The 15,972-nt window shown below is 39.0% G+C and overlaps 1 protein-coding gene across 3 annotated transcripts in view; it reads left to right on the forward strand.

Moving 5' to 3' along the window:
• AFF4 (ALF transcription elongation factor 4) overlaps nucleotides 1–15,972 on the forward strand; it is an 88,516-nt gene that overhangs the window by 54,265 nt on the left and 18,279 nt on the right. For all 3 annotated transcript variants that reach the window (XM_078067520.1, XM_078067519.1, XM_078067521.1), the window contains 8 exons: nucleotides 4,077–4,113; nucleotides 5,711–5,759; nucleotides 7,912–7,966; nucleotides 8,411–8,448; nucleotides 8,876–9,038; nucleotides 9,707–10,624; nucleotides 14,289–14,377; nucleotides 14,986–15,226. In XM_078067520.1, the coding sequence (XP_077923646.1) occupies nucleotides 4,077–4,113; nucleotides 5,711–5,759; nucleotides 7,912–7,966; nucleotides 8,411–8,448; nucleotides 8,876–9,038; nucleotides 9,707–10,624; nucleotides 14,289–14,377; nucleotides 14,986–15,226 (1,590 nt within the window). The remainder of the gene's footprint in view (nucleotides 1–4,076; nucleotides 4,114–5,710; nucleotides 5,760–7,911; nucleotides 7,967–8,410; nucleotides 8,449–8,875; nucleotides 9,039–9,706; nucleotides 10,625–14,288; nucleotides 14,378–14,985; nucleotides 15,227–15,972) is intronic.

The raw sequence follows: 15,972 nt of genomic DNA on the forward strand, positions 1-15,972 counted from the left end.
GTCCTCCTGTCTTTTCTGACTTTATACATGCTGTTCTCTGTACACTGAACACTTACCTTTCCCAGTTTACTTCCTACCTATATTTCAGGTCTTAACCTGAACGGTACTTGTTGTTGTTGTTGTTGTTTTTTTAAAGATTTTATTTATTTATTTGACAGAGAGAGACACAGCAAGAGAGGGAACACAAGCAGGGGGAGTGTGAGAGGGAGAAGCAGGCTTACCGCGGAGCAGGGAGCCCAATGCGGAGCTCGATCCCAGGACCCTGGGATCATGACCTGAGCCGAAGGCCGACGCTTAACGACTGAGCCACCCAGGCGCCCCTTTGTTCAGGGAAATCTTTGCTCATTTTCCTGGCTAGATCTGTCTGTCTCTCTTCGTCTCTCCCCCTCTCTCTCCCTCTTTCTCACTCACACATTCACTCACATGCTCACGCACACACAATTGTAAGCTCTTGCCTTTTGTTGTACCTGCCACAGTTACCATTTTACCTTTATGTGCATGAATAGTTGCGGAGATAGTCATTGACATTATACAGATGAGTGTTAAGCTCCATGATTATAAAGTCCTTGTTTTTGCTTATCATTCTGTTTTTCCAGTACTTAGATATATGAATGGATATCATGTCAAAGAGTTTGGGTTTCATTCCTAGGAAAAACAAAGAGTCTTAATTGAAGGCTCTATAAAAAAGAGTAGTGATGACTCATACTAGGATTTGGGCTTGAGGAAGATTAACTAGAGACTATAGTTGAGTGAAGGAGAGAAAGATTAGAGCCAGAAAGATCCATTAGATGGCCTTTATAGATTAAAAAATGTAAGGGGCGCCTGGGTGGCTCAGTCTGTTAAGCATCTGCCTTCGGCTCAGGTCGTGATCCCAGGGTGCTGGGATTGAGTCCCACATTGGGCTCCCTGCTCAGCGGGGAACCTGCTTCTCCCTCTCCCTCTGCTGCTCCCTTTTCTTGTGCCCTCTCTCTGGCTCGCGCTCTCTCAAATTAAAAAAAAAAAAAAAGAGGACCTGAAGTCTTGCAGTGTAGATGGAGAGAAGAGGAGATTTTGTTGCATTCAGTATATGTTTTGGAATCCACTAGCATTTGGAGACCAGCAGACTATTGTCAGAGGTGTGAGGAAAAGGAGAGATGACTTGAAAGTTCAGGCTATTAACTTTTAGGCCATTTACCAGGTAAATGAGTATAAGATAATTGGCAATTCAAGGGGGTGGAGGATTATTTGCATCTTTAATACAGTTCACAGGCATGACCTTGGCCACTGCTCTATTTATATTTTTTTAAATAGCTTTATTGAAATACAATCCACATACCATGCCTTCCACCCATTTAAAGTGTACAATTATATGGTTTTGAGTATATTTATAGACATGTGCAACCATCACAACAGTGAATTTTAGAGTGTTTTCATCACCTCAAAGAGAAACTCCCTCTTCTTCATCTATTACCCACTTTCCCTTTGTCTTCCTCCCAGCTCTATGGAACCACTCATCTTTTCTTTGTCTCTGTAGATTTCGTTTTCTGGACATCGTATGTAAATTGAATCTTACCATATGTGGTCTTTTGCAACTGGATTCTTTCACTTAGCATAATGTTTTCAAGGTTATTCCAAGTGTAGCATGTTCGTCAGCTGATGGATGTTCAAGTTGTTTTGAGCTTTGGGCTATTGTGAAATAATGCTGCTATAAACATTTGTGTACAAGTTTTTGTGTGGACATAATGTTTTCATTTCACTTGGTTATATACCTAGGAGTAGAATTGCAAGGTCATACAGTAACTATGTCTTTAACCATTTGAGGAACTTCCAGAATGTTTTCCAAAGCTAGTTGCACCACTTTACATCCCCACTGGGCTTTCATTTTCTCTGCATCCTTGTCAACACTTGTTGTTATCTGTGTTTTTTATCCTAGTCATCCTAGTAGGTGTGAAGTGGTGTCTCATTGTGGGTTTGATTTGCATTTTCCCCATGACAGATGATGTCAGACAACATCATTATTGACCATTGTTTATCTTCCTTATAGAAATGTCTGTTCAGATCCTTTGCTCATTTTTTCATTGGGTTGTCTTTTTATCATTGAGTTGTAAGAGCTCTTTCTATATTGTAGGTAGCCGTCTCTTAACAGATATATGATTTGCAGATATTTTCTCCCATTCTTTGGGTCGTCTTTTCAATTTCTTGATGGTATCCTTTGAAGCACGGAAGTTCTTAATTTTGCTCAAGTCCATTTTATCTATTTGTTTCTTTTGTGTCTTATTCTTTTGGTGTCATATGTAAGAGTTCTTTGCCAAATCCAAGGTCATTAAGGTTGGACTCTAAGTTTTCTTCTAAGAGTTTTGTAGTTTTAGCTCTTACATTTAGGTCTTTGATCCATTTTGAGTTATTTTTTTAATACCATCTGAGGTAAGCATCCAAATTCATTCTTTTGCATATGGTTGTTCAGTTGTCCCAACACCATTTGTTAAGAAGACTATTCTTTCCCTGTTGGATGCTCTTGGCACACTTGTTGAAAATCAGTTGACCACATATGTAGGTTTACAGTGCTGTTTATTGTTTTGGTTTTTTTTTTACAGTGCAACTATATTTTTTAAAATTCATATTATGTGGATTTCTTCTTCACAGATGGTTCTGTCATTAAAGTAAGATTGTGCTTATTTTTAAGAAGGCTTTTAGGGATGTTTGTATAATTTTAATACTACATTGTGTACTACAGACTTAACCTAGAAAAATGCACAATTTGCACATGTGAAACAGGTGTTGTGATCATGAAAGTTGGGTTTGGAAAGCCGTGTTTCTTTCACGGACAGTGACATTTGGGCTTCCTTTTTTACTGGTACTTCCTGAGTGCCAGACACTGCACTAGTAGTACGCAGCTTACAAAGACTACAGGACAGGCTTTTCCTCAAGTTGCTAATTGTCTGTAAGATATTGGGAGCAGGAAAAGGAAGGTAGTAAAATGATGTGCGAATACTATGTGAGGTTTTTAGTTCATAAAGGTGGTGTCTTTTGAGTCTATATAGGTTGTACAGCTATTTTCACTCTAGTGTAGGTTTTTAGTTTGTTTATTTATTTTAGAGAGAGAGCACATGCCCGTGAGCAGGGGGCAGGGGCGGCTCCCAAGGAGAGGGAGAGAATCTTTTTTTTTTTTTTAAGATTTTATTTATTTATTTGACAGAGACAGCGAGAGAGGGAACACAAGCAAGGGGAGTGTGAGAGGGAGAAGCAGGCTTCCCGCCGAGCAGGGAGCCCGATGCGGAGCTCGATCCCAGGACCCTGGGACCATGACCTGAGTCGAAGGCAGATGCTCAATGACTGAGCCACCCAGGCGTCCTGAGAGGGAGAGAACCTTAAACAGGCTCCACATCCAGTGCAGAGCCTGACACAGGGCTAGATCTCACGACCCTGAGATCATGACCTGAGCTGAAACCAAGAGTCAGACACTTAACAACTGAGCCACCCAGGTGCCCCTAGTATTATTATTATTAAATTTTTTTTAAACATTTTCTTTCTTTTTTTTTTTTAAAGATTTTATTTATTTTTTTGGCAGATAGAGACACAGCGAGAGAGGGAACATAAGCAGGGGCAGAGGGAGAGGGAGAAGCAGGCTTCCCGCTGAGCAGGGAGCCCGATGCGGGGCTCGATCCTAGGACCCTGGGATCATGACCTGAGCCGAAGGCAGACGCTGAACGACGGAGCCACTCAGGCGCCCCTAGTTAAACATTTTCTTAAGACCAAGAATCTTAAATTGAAATCATTTGCTTTCCCAGGGCTCTAAATTAGGATATGAGTACCATGGATGCTGCTGAAAAGAAATGAATAATAAAGAGGAGCTATTAGGTAGCTTGATGCTTTTTGTAGTGAGCTTTGGGAAAGTTCATTATTGTGACCATATGATTACTGAGGCTGATCATATGTGATTGTTAAATTCTTTAAGTGTGTTTTCTTTTATGCATTCTTAGGAACTCAGCAGGATCTTTCATTGAATTAGCTGGAATTGAATAGTTGAATTTGAAACATTTGTCACTACCAACCATTCTCTTAATGCCACTATATAATTTTATGTTCCTTTTTCTTAGGAATCTCAGCAGTCCAGTTTTGGCCCTGGAGAACAAAGTGAGTATTTCTTTTCCTCTTGGTTTTCAAGTTAAGCTTTTTATTGAGCATTCATTTCTCATGGTCAGATCATACATTGCTTTTACGATTCCTTCACATGCCTTATCCCAGTTTTTATTATCTGTTGATTAGTAATGAGTTAAACCAAGTCTTGGTTTAAATTAAATTAAATTAAAAAATGAAGAATTATAGATTGATGGTGATTAAAATTAACTATTTTTATTAAATATTTTAAGTAGTAGTTCAGAGTTCATGAATTCAGTTTGATGGGCACCTGATAAACCCAAGAGCCATTCTTCTGTCTTCTTTTCTCCTTTGTGAAGATAATTGGTTCTGCGAGAGTTAAATTATAAGCAAGAAGGGTTGTAGCTTACCATAGCTCTTCTCTTCCTGTGTCTGTTTATTTATTCTTGCCAGGTCTTTAGGTCTGGGAAGAAAGTCGGCTGTTGCAGAACCCACTTTCACCTACTGTCTTTTGGTTTCTGAGAACTTGAAGGAACAATAGCCTTAGGGAATTTTTTTTTTTTTAAGATTTTATTTATTTGACAGAGAGAGCACAAGCAGGGGGAGGAGCGGGCAAAGGGAGAGGGAGAAGCAGGCTCCCCGTGGAGCAGGGAGCTGGAGGCGGGGCTCAATCCCAGGACCCTGGGATCATGACCTGAGCTGAAGGCAGATGCCTAACCGACTGAGCCACCCAGGTACCCCAGCCTTAGGGAATTTAAGTCTGGTCCCAAGAGATGATGGCTGTATGAATTGATAGTGGTACGGTCAGGAACCTTGGAAATGTCTAGGCTTCCCCATATAGCTCTATAACAACATAAATGGTCTTTTTGCCAAGAGCAGTAACTTCTTTAATAAGTAGATTTACACTGGTTCTGCCTTAAAGCTATAGTTGTAGGAAAAAGGGACCCGCCATTATTGATATGTAGAAAGCAGCTATAGGCCAGAAAGGTTACATTTTCTATCTTAAAATCTTTTAAGGATGTCGCATCTTCAGTTCTCTCCTCCTCCCGCCATAACTGACTATTGGCAAATGGGATCATAAGCTGCTCCTACTCTTTATTACCTGTGTTTTTCACTTAATTTATTTTAGAGCTGTGTCTGTATCAGTATAAAAACTCTAGCTCATTCTTTTTAACATGAAAATTGGTTTACATTGTATGAACGTACCATAATTTATTTAACTAGTCCCCTCTTGATAGACATTTGTTTCTAGTTTTTGCTGTTACAAATCATACTACCATAAACATCTGGTGTGTGTTTATGTATTTTTCCAGATATACTTGTAAGGTAAATTTTTTTTCATCATAATTGCTATGTCAGTGGATATGTGCATTTATAGTATCAGTAAGATAATATTACCAGATTGCCTGCCAAAAAGATTGTACGAGTTTATAGTCCTACAGACAGCTTCTGAGCATGCCTGTTTCCACCAGTATCTCGTATTTATTGGACTTTAAAATGTTGCCAGTTTGTTGGAGGGAGGAACTCTATCTCATGGTGTTGATTTACATTTCTTTGCGGGTATACTGATACATATTTTACAATCTAAATAGCCGTACTGTAGTTGTTAATTTCTGCATTCTTTTTGTTCTAGAAAGATACAATCCTTCTTCTAAAACTTCAAATGGACACCAATCTAAATCGTAAGTGTATTGCTTAATAAGTTTGTCTGTTTTGCTAAAAGTCTGTCTGTAGTGTGTATATACTAGCACAATGCTTAAATATGTGTACTTAATCTTTTAAGGAAGGGGTAGGCAAGCTTATGTAAAAGGCCAGATAGTGAAATAGTTTAAGCTTTAGGGGCTTTAGATAGTTTTTGTCTCAATTAGCTCTGCCATTGTAATATGAAAGCAAATACAGACCATGGGTGTGGTTGTGTTCCAATAAAACTTTTTTACAAAACAGGTATTAGTCTATATTTAACTTGTGGTCCATAGTTTGCCTACACCTCCTCTGAGATTACAGTTTTTTCTCATCTCTTAGAGATGTGTGTATTTGTGTTTGTGGGTAGGTTGATAGTTTGTTTTTAATAAAGAAGACTGAACAATACAGGATTCTTAGTAAGCCCTCCATTTAACTGCTTTGTGTAGAATATTAAGTCAGCATAGTTTGTACTGTCTTTAAGTTTTCCTCCTTCTATAGGTAGAACCAGGAATATATGTCAAAATGTAATTAGGCTAATATATTGGATGATAATAAATTCCAGCTTAAGAAGGAACTGAATTCCTGAGACCACAGGTTAACTCACTGATTAAAACAAAATTCTGAAGCAGCTGTGGCCACAGTGCTAGCCTTCTAAGCTATAACCTGTAATCTGTACTGATAACCTCAGCCTCTTATGCTGAACAAAGGAAGAACTGAGAATGAACTTACACGAATGCAAGAAATCCCCCTCACTGCTTAAAGAATTGAAATTATATTCATATTTATCATATTTATTCATATGCAAAGAACTGGTAAAAGCCTACCATATATGTGCGAATCAGTTTGGTTGCTGAGGGAACAAAAGCATGCAGGACCTTGAGCAGTCTGGTAAAAGCTTTGACATATCCACGTGTGTGAACAGGTTCATTGAGCTGCCATTATTAAATCATAAGGGCTGAGAGAATTCAGAGTAAGTACATTTCCTTACAGGATATCAGTCATAGAGATGCACTAAGCCCTTGTCCAAAAGAAAGCTCTTTTTTTCTGTCCCGCTTAACTGGGCCAGCCTTAAAACATTTTTCATAATTCTGTAATCATCTGGTTACTTTGTTTCAAGGTGATCTTTTAGGGGATAATCTGAATTTGGGGTCAGATATAGAAACTCAGGTTAAGCTTTGAGGGGAAAGTATTAGTAGTTACTGGAGTGAAAGAAGATTTCCTTTCCACTGATTGGAGACTGTCATGAAATTTTAAGAAAGGTAATGGAACTACTAGTAATGAGAAATTAAACATTTTTCTAGTGGTTTTCCCTAAGCTTTGTATTAATTTTTGCTCTATTGTAAAAAGGCAAGGAATATTTTATGGGTCATTACTCGGATTCTTTATTTTAATGTTGATTTTATGGCCTTAAGGAAAATTTAAATCTGTAATCTTACTTTGAAAAATGAATTTCAGAAACTATAGTTCACGGAATGTGTGTGTTTTTTTAATTGATTTGAACTTTAATCAAGGAAGATTTAGAACCTGGAGTTTATTTTTACTTCATACACGGTCATTTCTGTTTTATAGCTAAGGTTCTTACCCCAAATTGTTACTCCTCCAGAGGGCAGTCATCTTTCATAGCAAGGCGTTTATGAACTAGCGCTTTGATTTTGTGTTCTGGTTTTCACAATTATGAAGTTGTATGAATCTCTTCGTGGAATATGAGGGACAATGAAAGAGAATTGCTGATACTTCCATTTTATCTTCCTTCTTTTTAGGAGTTTTATCTCTCTAGTGGACTGTTGGGTATGAGTATGGTAATTTGTTTTAATATGAATGAGTGGGTATGGATGCAATTAGAGAAAAATAGAGATAACAACTGAGTATAAGAGTTTGTAGAAGGTGGCTTATTTTATTAGAAAAGAAGGTTACATGTTTTACTTATGGAAAAGTGAGAGCTTTTGAAATGTTCACTTCCTCCTTTCTCAGTTTTTACTCCGGATGTGAAGCACACCAGAGTAAGACTTACTGGTTCTTTTCTTTGTTTTTTAATTAAATCTATGGCTACCACCATGATTATTTCTAGAATGATTCATAGATATTTAATACTCTGGTGTGCCATGATACACTGTTACAGAATTACTAATTCTTTCTGCCTTTTCCCTCTAGTATGTTAAAAGATGACTTAAAACTAAGCAGCAGTGAAGACAGCGATGGGGAGCAGGTGTGTCTACTGCTTTATGAATTTGCCAGTATCATACAGTATTGGTTTGCATTGTATTTTATAAGAATTAGAATTGAATGATACATATATGATTCATTTATTTAAAATAAGTTCTTTACTGCTTTTTAACAGTGGAATGTTGTCATGTTCTGCTCTGTGTTTAAAACTCCTTCTTTTTAAAAATTGGCTTTTCCTTACTACTTTTCATGGATCAGAGTGTACTCATGAAACGTGAGATTGTTGACAAGAAAAACTTTTTAACAAAGCTTTTCGTCTTAGCCTGGCAGTTATTCTTTAGGTAACAACAGTGTGTCCTAAGTGTTAGGTGAACATTGATGCATACATTAGAGCTGCTAGTGTTCTGTGAAGAATTCAAATATTGTTCACATTAAGCAGATAGAGTGCTATTTATTCATTCACATTTCCTCTCATGTTTTACTTTAGGATTGTGATAAGACAATGCCAAGGAGTACACCAGGAAGGTACGCATCCTTTTATTTTTTGTTTTATTTGGAGGGGTGGGGGTCACTTGATAGCATTGTAGTAATATAATAATCGACCTTATAAAGTAAATATTATTGTAATGGCGATTGTACAACCTTGTAAATTAACTAAAAATCATTGAATTGTACACTTAACATGGGTGAATTCTGTGGTATGTAAATTATACCTCAGTAGAACTGTTTTTAAAAGGTAAGTGCTAATGGCTGAGGAGCATATTAGAAACTTTTTTTTTTTTAAGGAAGTATTTCAGTTATAAATGACGTTCTGGATTCATAGAACTATAACAGCATAACAAACAGTAAACATTTTAAATAAAGTTGGTTGTCAGATTTGGGTGTTTTCCTGCTGTCACTGTAAAAAACAAAAAAACATTTTCGGTCATTTATATGTTTTATCTCTTTTTAGTAACTCTGAACCTTCACACCATAATAGCGAAGGAGCTGATAACTCCAGGGACGATTCTAGCAGCCACAGTGGATCTGAAAGCAGCTCTGGATCTGACTCAGAGAGTGAAAGTAGCTCCAGTGACAGCGAGGCAAATGAGCCGTCCCAGAGTGCATCTCCTGAGGTGAGACGGAGGCAGGGGTATCTTCCGTAGGCCTCGCACGGCCCCTGGTGATGGCCAGTTAAGACCTGTTTCCAGTATAAAAGGCGAAGGGAAAGAAGGTTAAGAAATTGAACTGTGTATCTTGGAGGAAACTTAGATACTTGAGTTTCCTTGTTATTTGAACAAACATTCAGTCTAGATTAGGAATTACTTGAGGTCATATTTCAGGTCCCTAAAATACTGGATTGGTTTAGTTTGGGCTTTCTTTTTATATCTCAGCATGGTAATTCATGTTATATAGTTACTGTGACTAAAAGGATTCCTATATTATATAATTTTTACTGTAGGTTGATAAAATATGGTTGAAAATCTCTATCAGTACCTACATCACTTGTTTACTTTTTGGAATTAAGCATAGCCATGGTCATTTGTAATTTTACCTTTGAAGTTGGGTTCCTGACAGGAATCTTTAATGTTTAAAGGCCGTTGTAACATCAGGCTTATCTTCTCATTCAAGGGATGAGAGCTCTGAGAGCCAATAGTCAGCCCTTTGCTTAGTTCAGTCAGAACTCTGAACAGCAAATGCCTTTGTGGTCTTAGACGTTGTGCTTTTTCCTCTTCCTTGAGATTGTTAAGGAGGGAGAAAGCTTCAGGATTGACAAAAGCATATTTATTTCTCCGTTTTTCAGCCTGAACCACCACCAACAAACAAATGGCAACTTGATAATTGGTTGAATAAAGTGAACCCACATAAAGTGTCACCAGCTTCTTCTGTGGACAGTAACATCCCATCATCTCAAGGCTATAAAAAGGAAGGCCGAGAACAGGGCACCGGGAATAGCTACCCTGATCCAGGCGGACCTAAAGAAACGAGTTCTGCTACTCCTGGACGAGACTCCAAAACTGTCCAAAAGGGATCAGAAAGTGGGCGAGGGAGGCAGAAGTCCCCTGCACAGAGTGACAGCACAACACAGAGGAGAACTGTAGGCAAAAAACAACCCAAAAAGGCTGAGAAGGCAGCCGCTGAAGAGCCCCGGGGAGGCCTGAAGATAGAAAGCGAAACCCCTGTGGACATGGCTACCAGCATGCCCTCCAGCAGACATAAAGCAGCCACCAAAGGCTCCAGGAAACCCAATATTAAAAAGGAGTCCAAATCTTCCCCTCGACCTTCTGCAGAGAAAAAGAAATATAAGTCAACGAGTAAATCTTCCCAGAAATCAAGGGAAATCATAGAAACAGATACCTCATCCTCAGATTCGGATGAAAGCGAGAGCCTTCCTCCTTCCTCACAAACTCCTAAGTACCCTGAGAGTAACAGGACTCCCGTGAAGCCCTCCTCAGTGGAGGAAGAAGATAGCTTTTTTCGGCAACGAATGTTCTCTCCTATGGAAGAGAAGGAACTTCTTTCACCCCTCAGTGAGCCTGATGACAGGTATCCACTTATTGTGAAGATTGACCTGAATCTCTTGACCAGAATACCAGGAAAGCCTTACAAAGAAACAGAGCCACCCAAGGGGGAAAAGAAAAATGTGCCAGAAAAGCACACAAGAGAGGCTCAGAAACAAGCCTCAGAAAAAGTTTCCAACAAAGGCAAAAGGAAACATAAGGTTTGTAAAGAGTTTTTGTTGTTTTGTTTTTAAACATCAGAACCTGAAATGCCGTGGATATCTCAGTAAGCCAGAAAATACCTGGTTGAGTCACAGCTATGAGAGAACATAGAGGTTGAGCCCAAGACCCAGGGGAGGCTACAGACCAGTCTCTTGAGGACCACTGAGCCTCTGCCTGTCTCCTTTAGTTTCTGATCCAGTAAGAAATGAGCCAGTGCTTCTGCTCATCCCAGGACCCCGGGATCATGACCTGAGCCGAAGGCAGACGCTTAACCATCTGAGCCTCCCAGGTGCCCCTGACTCACCAGTTTTGACACATCCTTAGGAACATCACCAGTCCTCTGTACATATCTGTGCCTCAGCTTTTTTCCCTTTTCAAACACCCATGTCTGCAAGTTCAGGACTAAACACATCTGCTCACACATGGCCAGCTCTTGTCTTTAAATTCATCTGGGATAATTTTTTTTTTTTAAGATTTTATTTATTTATTTGACAGAGAGAGAGAGACAGCGGGAGAGGGAACACAAGCAGGGGGAGTGGGAGAGGGAGAAGCAGGCCTCCTGCTGTGCGGGGAGCCCGACGCGGGGCTCGATCCCAGAACCCTGGGATCATGACCCGAGCCGAAGGCAGACACTTAACAACTGAGCCACCCAGGCACCCCTCATCTGGGATAATTTGAATTTAGAGGTGAAGCTTGGTATATATTCAAGGTCAGCCTTTTTAGACCCAGGAGATGTGAAAACCCACAGATATCTATGATTGGAGGATAATGGACATATCTAATGAAAAGAGCTGAACAACTGACATGTATAGACAGAGATTCTTTGGGAAAAAGAGCTTGATCTTTCAGCTCTAGTGAAAAATTTGTAGAGGAAAGTAAATTTTAATGATTTGTATTGAAGAATAATATGCTTTCTCCTGATACCTATGTGTGAATATGATTGTATAACACCAAAGAGGTGAGCAGGTGGACAGATAGGTACCAGAATAGTTGTACCAGGTAGAGTCAGAGCAAAACCCCAATCCCAGCTGACCTTGAGAATCGCACATCAGAGGATAGGAAGAATAAAACATTTCTTAAAATGAAGTGAGCTGGGGGCGCCTGGGTGGCTCAGTCATTAAGCGTCTGCCTTCAGCTCAGGTCATGGTCCCAGGGTCCTGGGATCGAGCCCCACATCAGGCTCTCTGCTCGGCGGGAAGCCTGCTTCTCTCTCTCCCACTCCCCCTGCTTATGTTCCCTCTCTCGCTGTGTCTCTCTCTGTCAAATAAATAAAATCTTTAAAAAAAAAAAAAATGAAGTGAGCTAGAGGTCTTTCCTCTTTTTCTTAAGGCCACAGTACAATGTGCAGATGATGATGTGTATTTGAACAAACTAGAATAAACCCCCCCCCTTTTTTTGACTCTTCAAAAACTGAAGATATTTAGAAATTTGAATTTACAGAAAACTGAAGCTTACTACTTTCAGTGTTATAGCTAGTGAGTTTCCATTATTGTAGTATAGGGAAGTTTTTTCGACTGCTAAGTTTAGGGCTACTGGCCCCTATAGAGCTACCATCTCAGATTGCTGGACTTTGTTACAGGATTTAATTCATAGAATTACATGAAGTAAGAGCTTATATATGATGGACTCTGCTCTTTAGAAAAACTAAGGTGCTTATGGAATTAAGAATTGGTCCTTTTGTGCTTGAAAAGTATTACATATTCTTTATAAGATTTTGTATAATATGGAAATACAATATAGAATGCCCTTTTTACTCTTTTGTTTAAAAATTGTACAATATATATAACTTAAAATAGAAAATCCCCTTCTTCTAAAAGAATTGCACCTTACTTCTCCCCTTCTCCACATTTCACTGGCATGTTTTATTCCTCCTGAGTTTTTTTATGTCAACACGTGAAAGTCAGATTTTGATTTTATAAAATCAGAATCAAGTCCGGAAACTTGGAATGATTTTTGAGATTCATGGCTTTGGTAAAATTGTCAGGGACAGTTCTTGAAGATGAAGCAGATGGTACTGAGAGGAGTCTCAACCAAGGGTAATGAAGGATGTAGATTCTTTTGTCTCATGTTTTTATGTGTCCACTTTCAATCATTTGTGTAGGGAACAGATTCTTTTGTTATGGCAGAATGTTTTGGATTCTTGGGCCCCAATATTTAAAGCAATAGGAAAACTTAGAATCAGTCAGGAAGGTAGCTTTGGCAATTACAGACAGGCTCATAGCTTTTGTTTCAGCAAAACATTTTTCACAATCATTAGGCTTGGCTATAATAAAAAATATGGACAGTAACAAGCAAAGATGGAGGAGTTAGAATTTTCATACAGTGCTGGTGGGAATATAAAATGATAGGTAGCTGCTTTGGAACGCAGTTTTGGCAGTTCTTCAAAAAGTTAAACACAGTGTTACTGTGTGACCCAGCAATTCCTCTCCATTCCACTTAGGTATATACCCTAGAGAAATGAAAATATGTTTACACAAAGACTTAGACTTGAATGTCCACAGCAGTATTATTTATATTAGCCGAAAAGTGGAGACAACCCATATGGTCATTAACTGATGAATGGATAAATAAAATGTGGTATATGCATACAATGGAATACATTCAGCTATAACCACGAATGAAATCCTGATACATGCTACAGCGTCAGTGAACCTGAAAAATATTATACTAAGTGAAGGGAACCAGACACAAAAGGCCGCAAATGTGATTCCATTTATATGAACTGTCTAGAATAGGCAGATCCATAAAGACAAAATATATAGATTAGTGATTACTAGAGTCTGGAGTGGAGGGAATGGGGGGAATGCCTGCTGAAGGGTCCAGGGTGTCTTTGAGATGATGAGAATGTTCTAGAATTGTTTGTGGTAATGGTTGTACACCTCTGTGAATATACTAAAAGTCATTGAATTGTGAACTTTTAGAGTGGATTTTATCGTATATGAATTATATCTTTTTTTTTTAAGATTTTATTTATTTATTTGACCGAGAGAGACACAGTGAGGGAGGGAACACAACGCAGGGAGAGTGGGAGAGGGAGAAGCAGCTCTCCGCAGAGCAGGGAGCTCGATGTGGGGCTCAGTCCCAGGGCCCTGGGATCATGACCTGAGCCGACGGCAGATGTCTAACGACTGAGCCACCCAGGCGCCCCTATATGAATTATATCTTAATTTTAATTTCACAGCCCCCCCAAAGTCATTAGGATGAAAAGATGTCACCTAAAAGACTGTAGGAAATGTGCTTCAGTGTTTGGGCTCTGTTTATCTAAAATAGGAGACTTCTGGGGCGCCTGGGTGGCTCAGTCATTAAGCGTCTGCCTTCGGCTCAGGTCATGATCCCAGGGTCCTGGGATCGAGCCCCACATCAAGCTCCCTGCTCCGCGGAAAGCCTGCTTCTCCCTCTCCCACTCCCCCTGCTTGTGTTCCCTCTCTCGCTGTGTCTCTGTCAAATAAATAAATAAAATCTTTAAAATAAAATAAAATAGACTTCTTCTCAGCCTTGAAACTCCGTTCACTGAACATTGTTTAAATGAATTATTTCACTTCACATTTATTTTCTTTCTGAAACTAATCAGGGATGAATTAGTAAGGGTGACTCCTGCTGGAAACTGAAATAAGATGAATAAAAATCAAACGTAGTAGTTGCTTTTTTCTATTTTTCATCCAGAACGAAGATGATACCCGAGCCAATGACAGCAAGAAACCCAAAACGGAGGACAAGAATTCAGCAGGTCACAAGCCATCCAGCAACAGAGAGTACGTCCCCAAAACATGTTACATGTGTGTTAATATGTGTATGTCATTTGCCATTGGGTACTTTCTAATGTGCTCTTAGATTGTTCCTTTCAGTGAACATATGTCATATCCATGTATATGTGTACATATACCAACTAGTAGAGGAGGGAGCTTTTGCTGTTAGCTAATTGCAATGGAAAGTTTTAAGATTCAGTCTCTTCTTCCCTTCTTCTTTCTGTAGTAGAGTAGGGTTGAGTACAGGATAAGAATTAAAGTTTTACCATTTTCTGGCTAGATGACAAGCTTATCTGTATCTGGCAAGAGACCGGTTTCTAACTTAGGAACTTCATATCTTCATCATTCATCTTCTCATTTATGTAACCAGTATTTATTGAATACTTGTGTGGCAGGCCAACATTTAGGCACTGGGTATACATACAGCCAGAGGGTGGAAAACAGGTAAGAGGCCTGTCCTTATGAAATGTACACTCTTGTAGAAATCATGTGTCCTGATACTTAAATAGGGAGAAACAAATTTGTCTTGAAAGCAGGCAGAAAGAAATAGAAAAAAATCCATCACCACCATATGACTGTGTTGGAGAAATGAAGGCATTTGTTTGATTTGGCAGGTCATCTAAGCAAAGTGCTGCAAAAGAAAAGGATTTGTTGCCTTCTCCCGCGGGGCCCGTTCCTTCAAAAGATCCAAAAACAGAGCATGGCTCTCGGAAGAGGACTATTAGTCAGTCGTCTTCTTTAAAGTCAAGTAATAATAGCAACAAGGAGAATGGTGGCAGCAGCAAAAACAGTTCCTCCACATCAAAGCAGAAGAAGACTGAAGGGAAGACTTCCAGTAGCTCTAAGGAGGTCAAGGTAAGGCGTTGGGGGTCTGAGCCTTTTGAAAAGCAATCTCATTGCCATAGGAATTCTCTAAGGTGACATTGTGCTTTGACGATCTTGTAAATCTCTCATTAAATTTATAGGCCTGTGCATTTTTACTCTCAGAATGTCATAATCTTGATAATAAACATAGGCAGTTGATCTGAGACCATGAAAGCAGTACTTCACCTGGCCACGTGCATATTAATTAAGACAGAAACCCATAATTGGGAAAGTTGGTTTTGGAAGAAAGTAGTCGATTATGATCTAATTATACATCACTCCAGTTCTTATGATTGAGTTGTCTGTGGTTTGAAATTGGCTTTGGATTTTTTAGAATTAGATTTTACAAGCAAGTATATTACATAAAGTGATAAAGCAACCAATCTGGCTTTGATTCATGAAGAAGGGAAAATTCTTTAGCTGAGCTAGTACTGGAACTATTCCTGGAGCATGATCATAATGTAGGGGACTATTCTTCATGTTCATGGGTGGAGAAATGGATCATAGAAGCTTTTTCAAGGCTGCACTTTATTAGACTTTGACCCTCACTTTATTTACCAGGTTATTTGCATTACTTTCTAAACTGTTTTGATCAACGAGCAAACTGACAAAATTAAGAAAATACCTAGATTTTTAAGAATATAATTCACTGGGTTGTTATTTGTGACTTGAGTAAGTGAAGGTTTGAGAGTTGAAAAAATTGACCATTAAAGGTAGTTACTCATGCCTATTAAATG

The sequence above is a fragment of the Halichoerus grypus genome, chromosome 2, assembly GCF_964656455.1.
Source record: "Halichoerus grypus chromosome 2, mHalGry1.hap1.1, whole genome shotgun sequence".
NCBI classification, from domain to species: Eukaryota; Metazoa; Chordata; class Mammalia; order Carnivora; family Phocidae; genus Halichoerus; species Halichoerus grypus.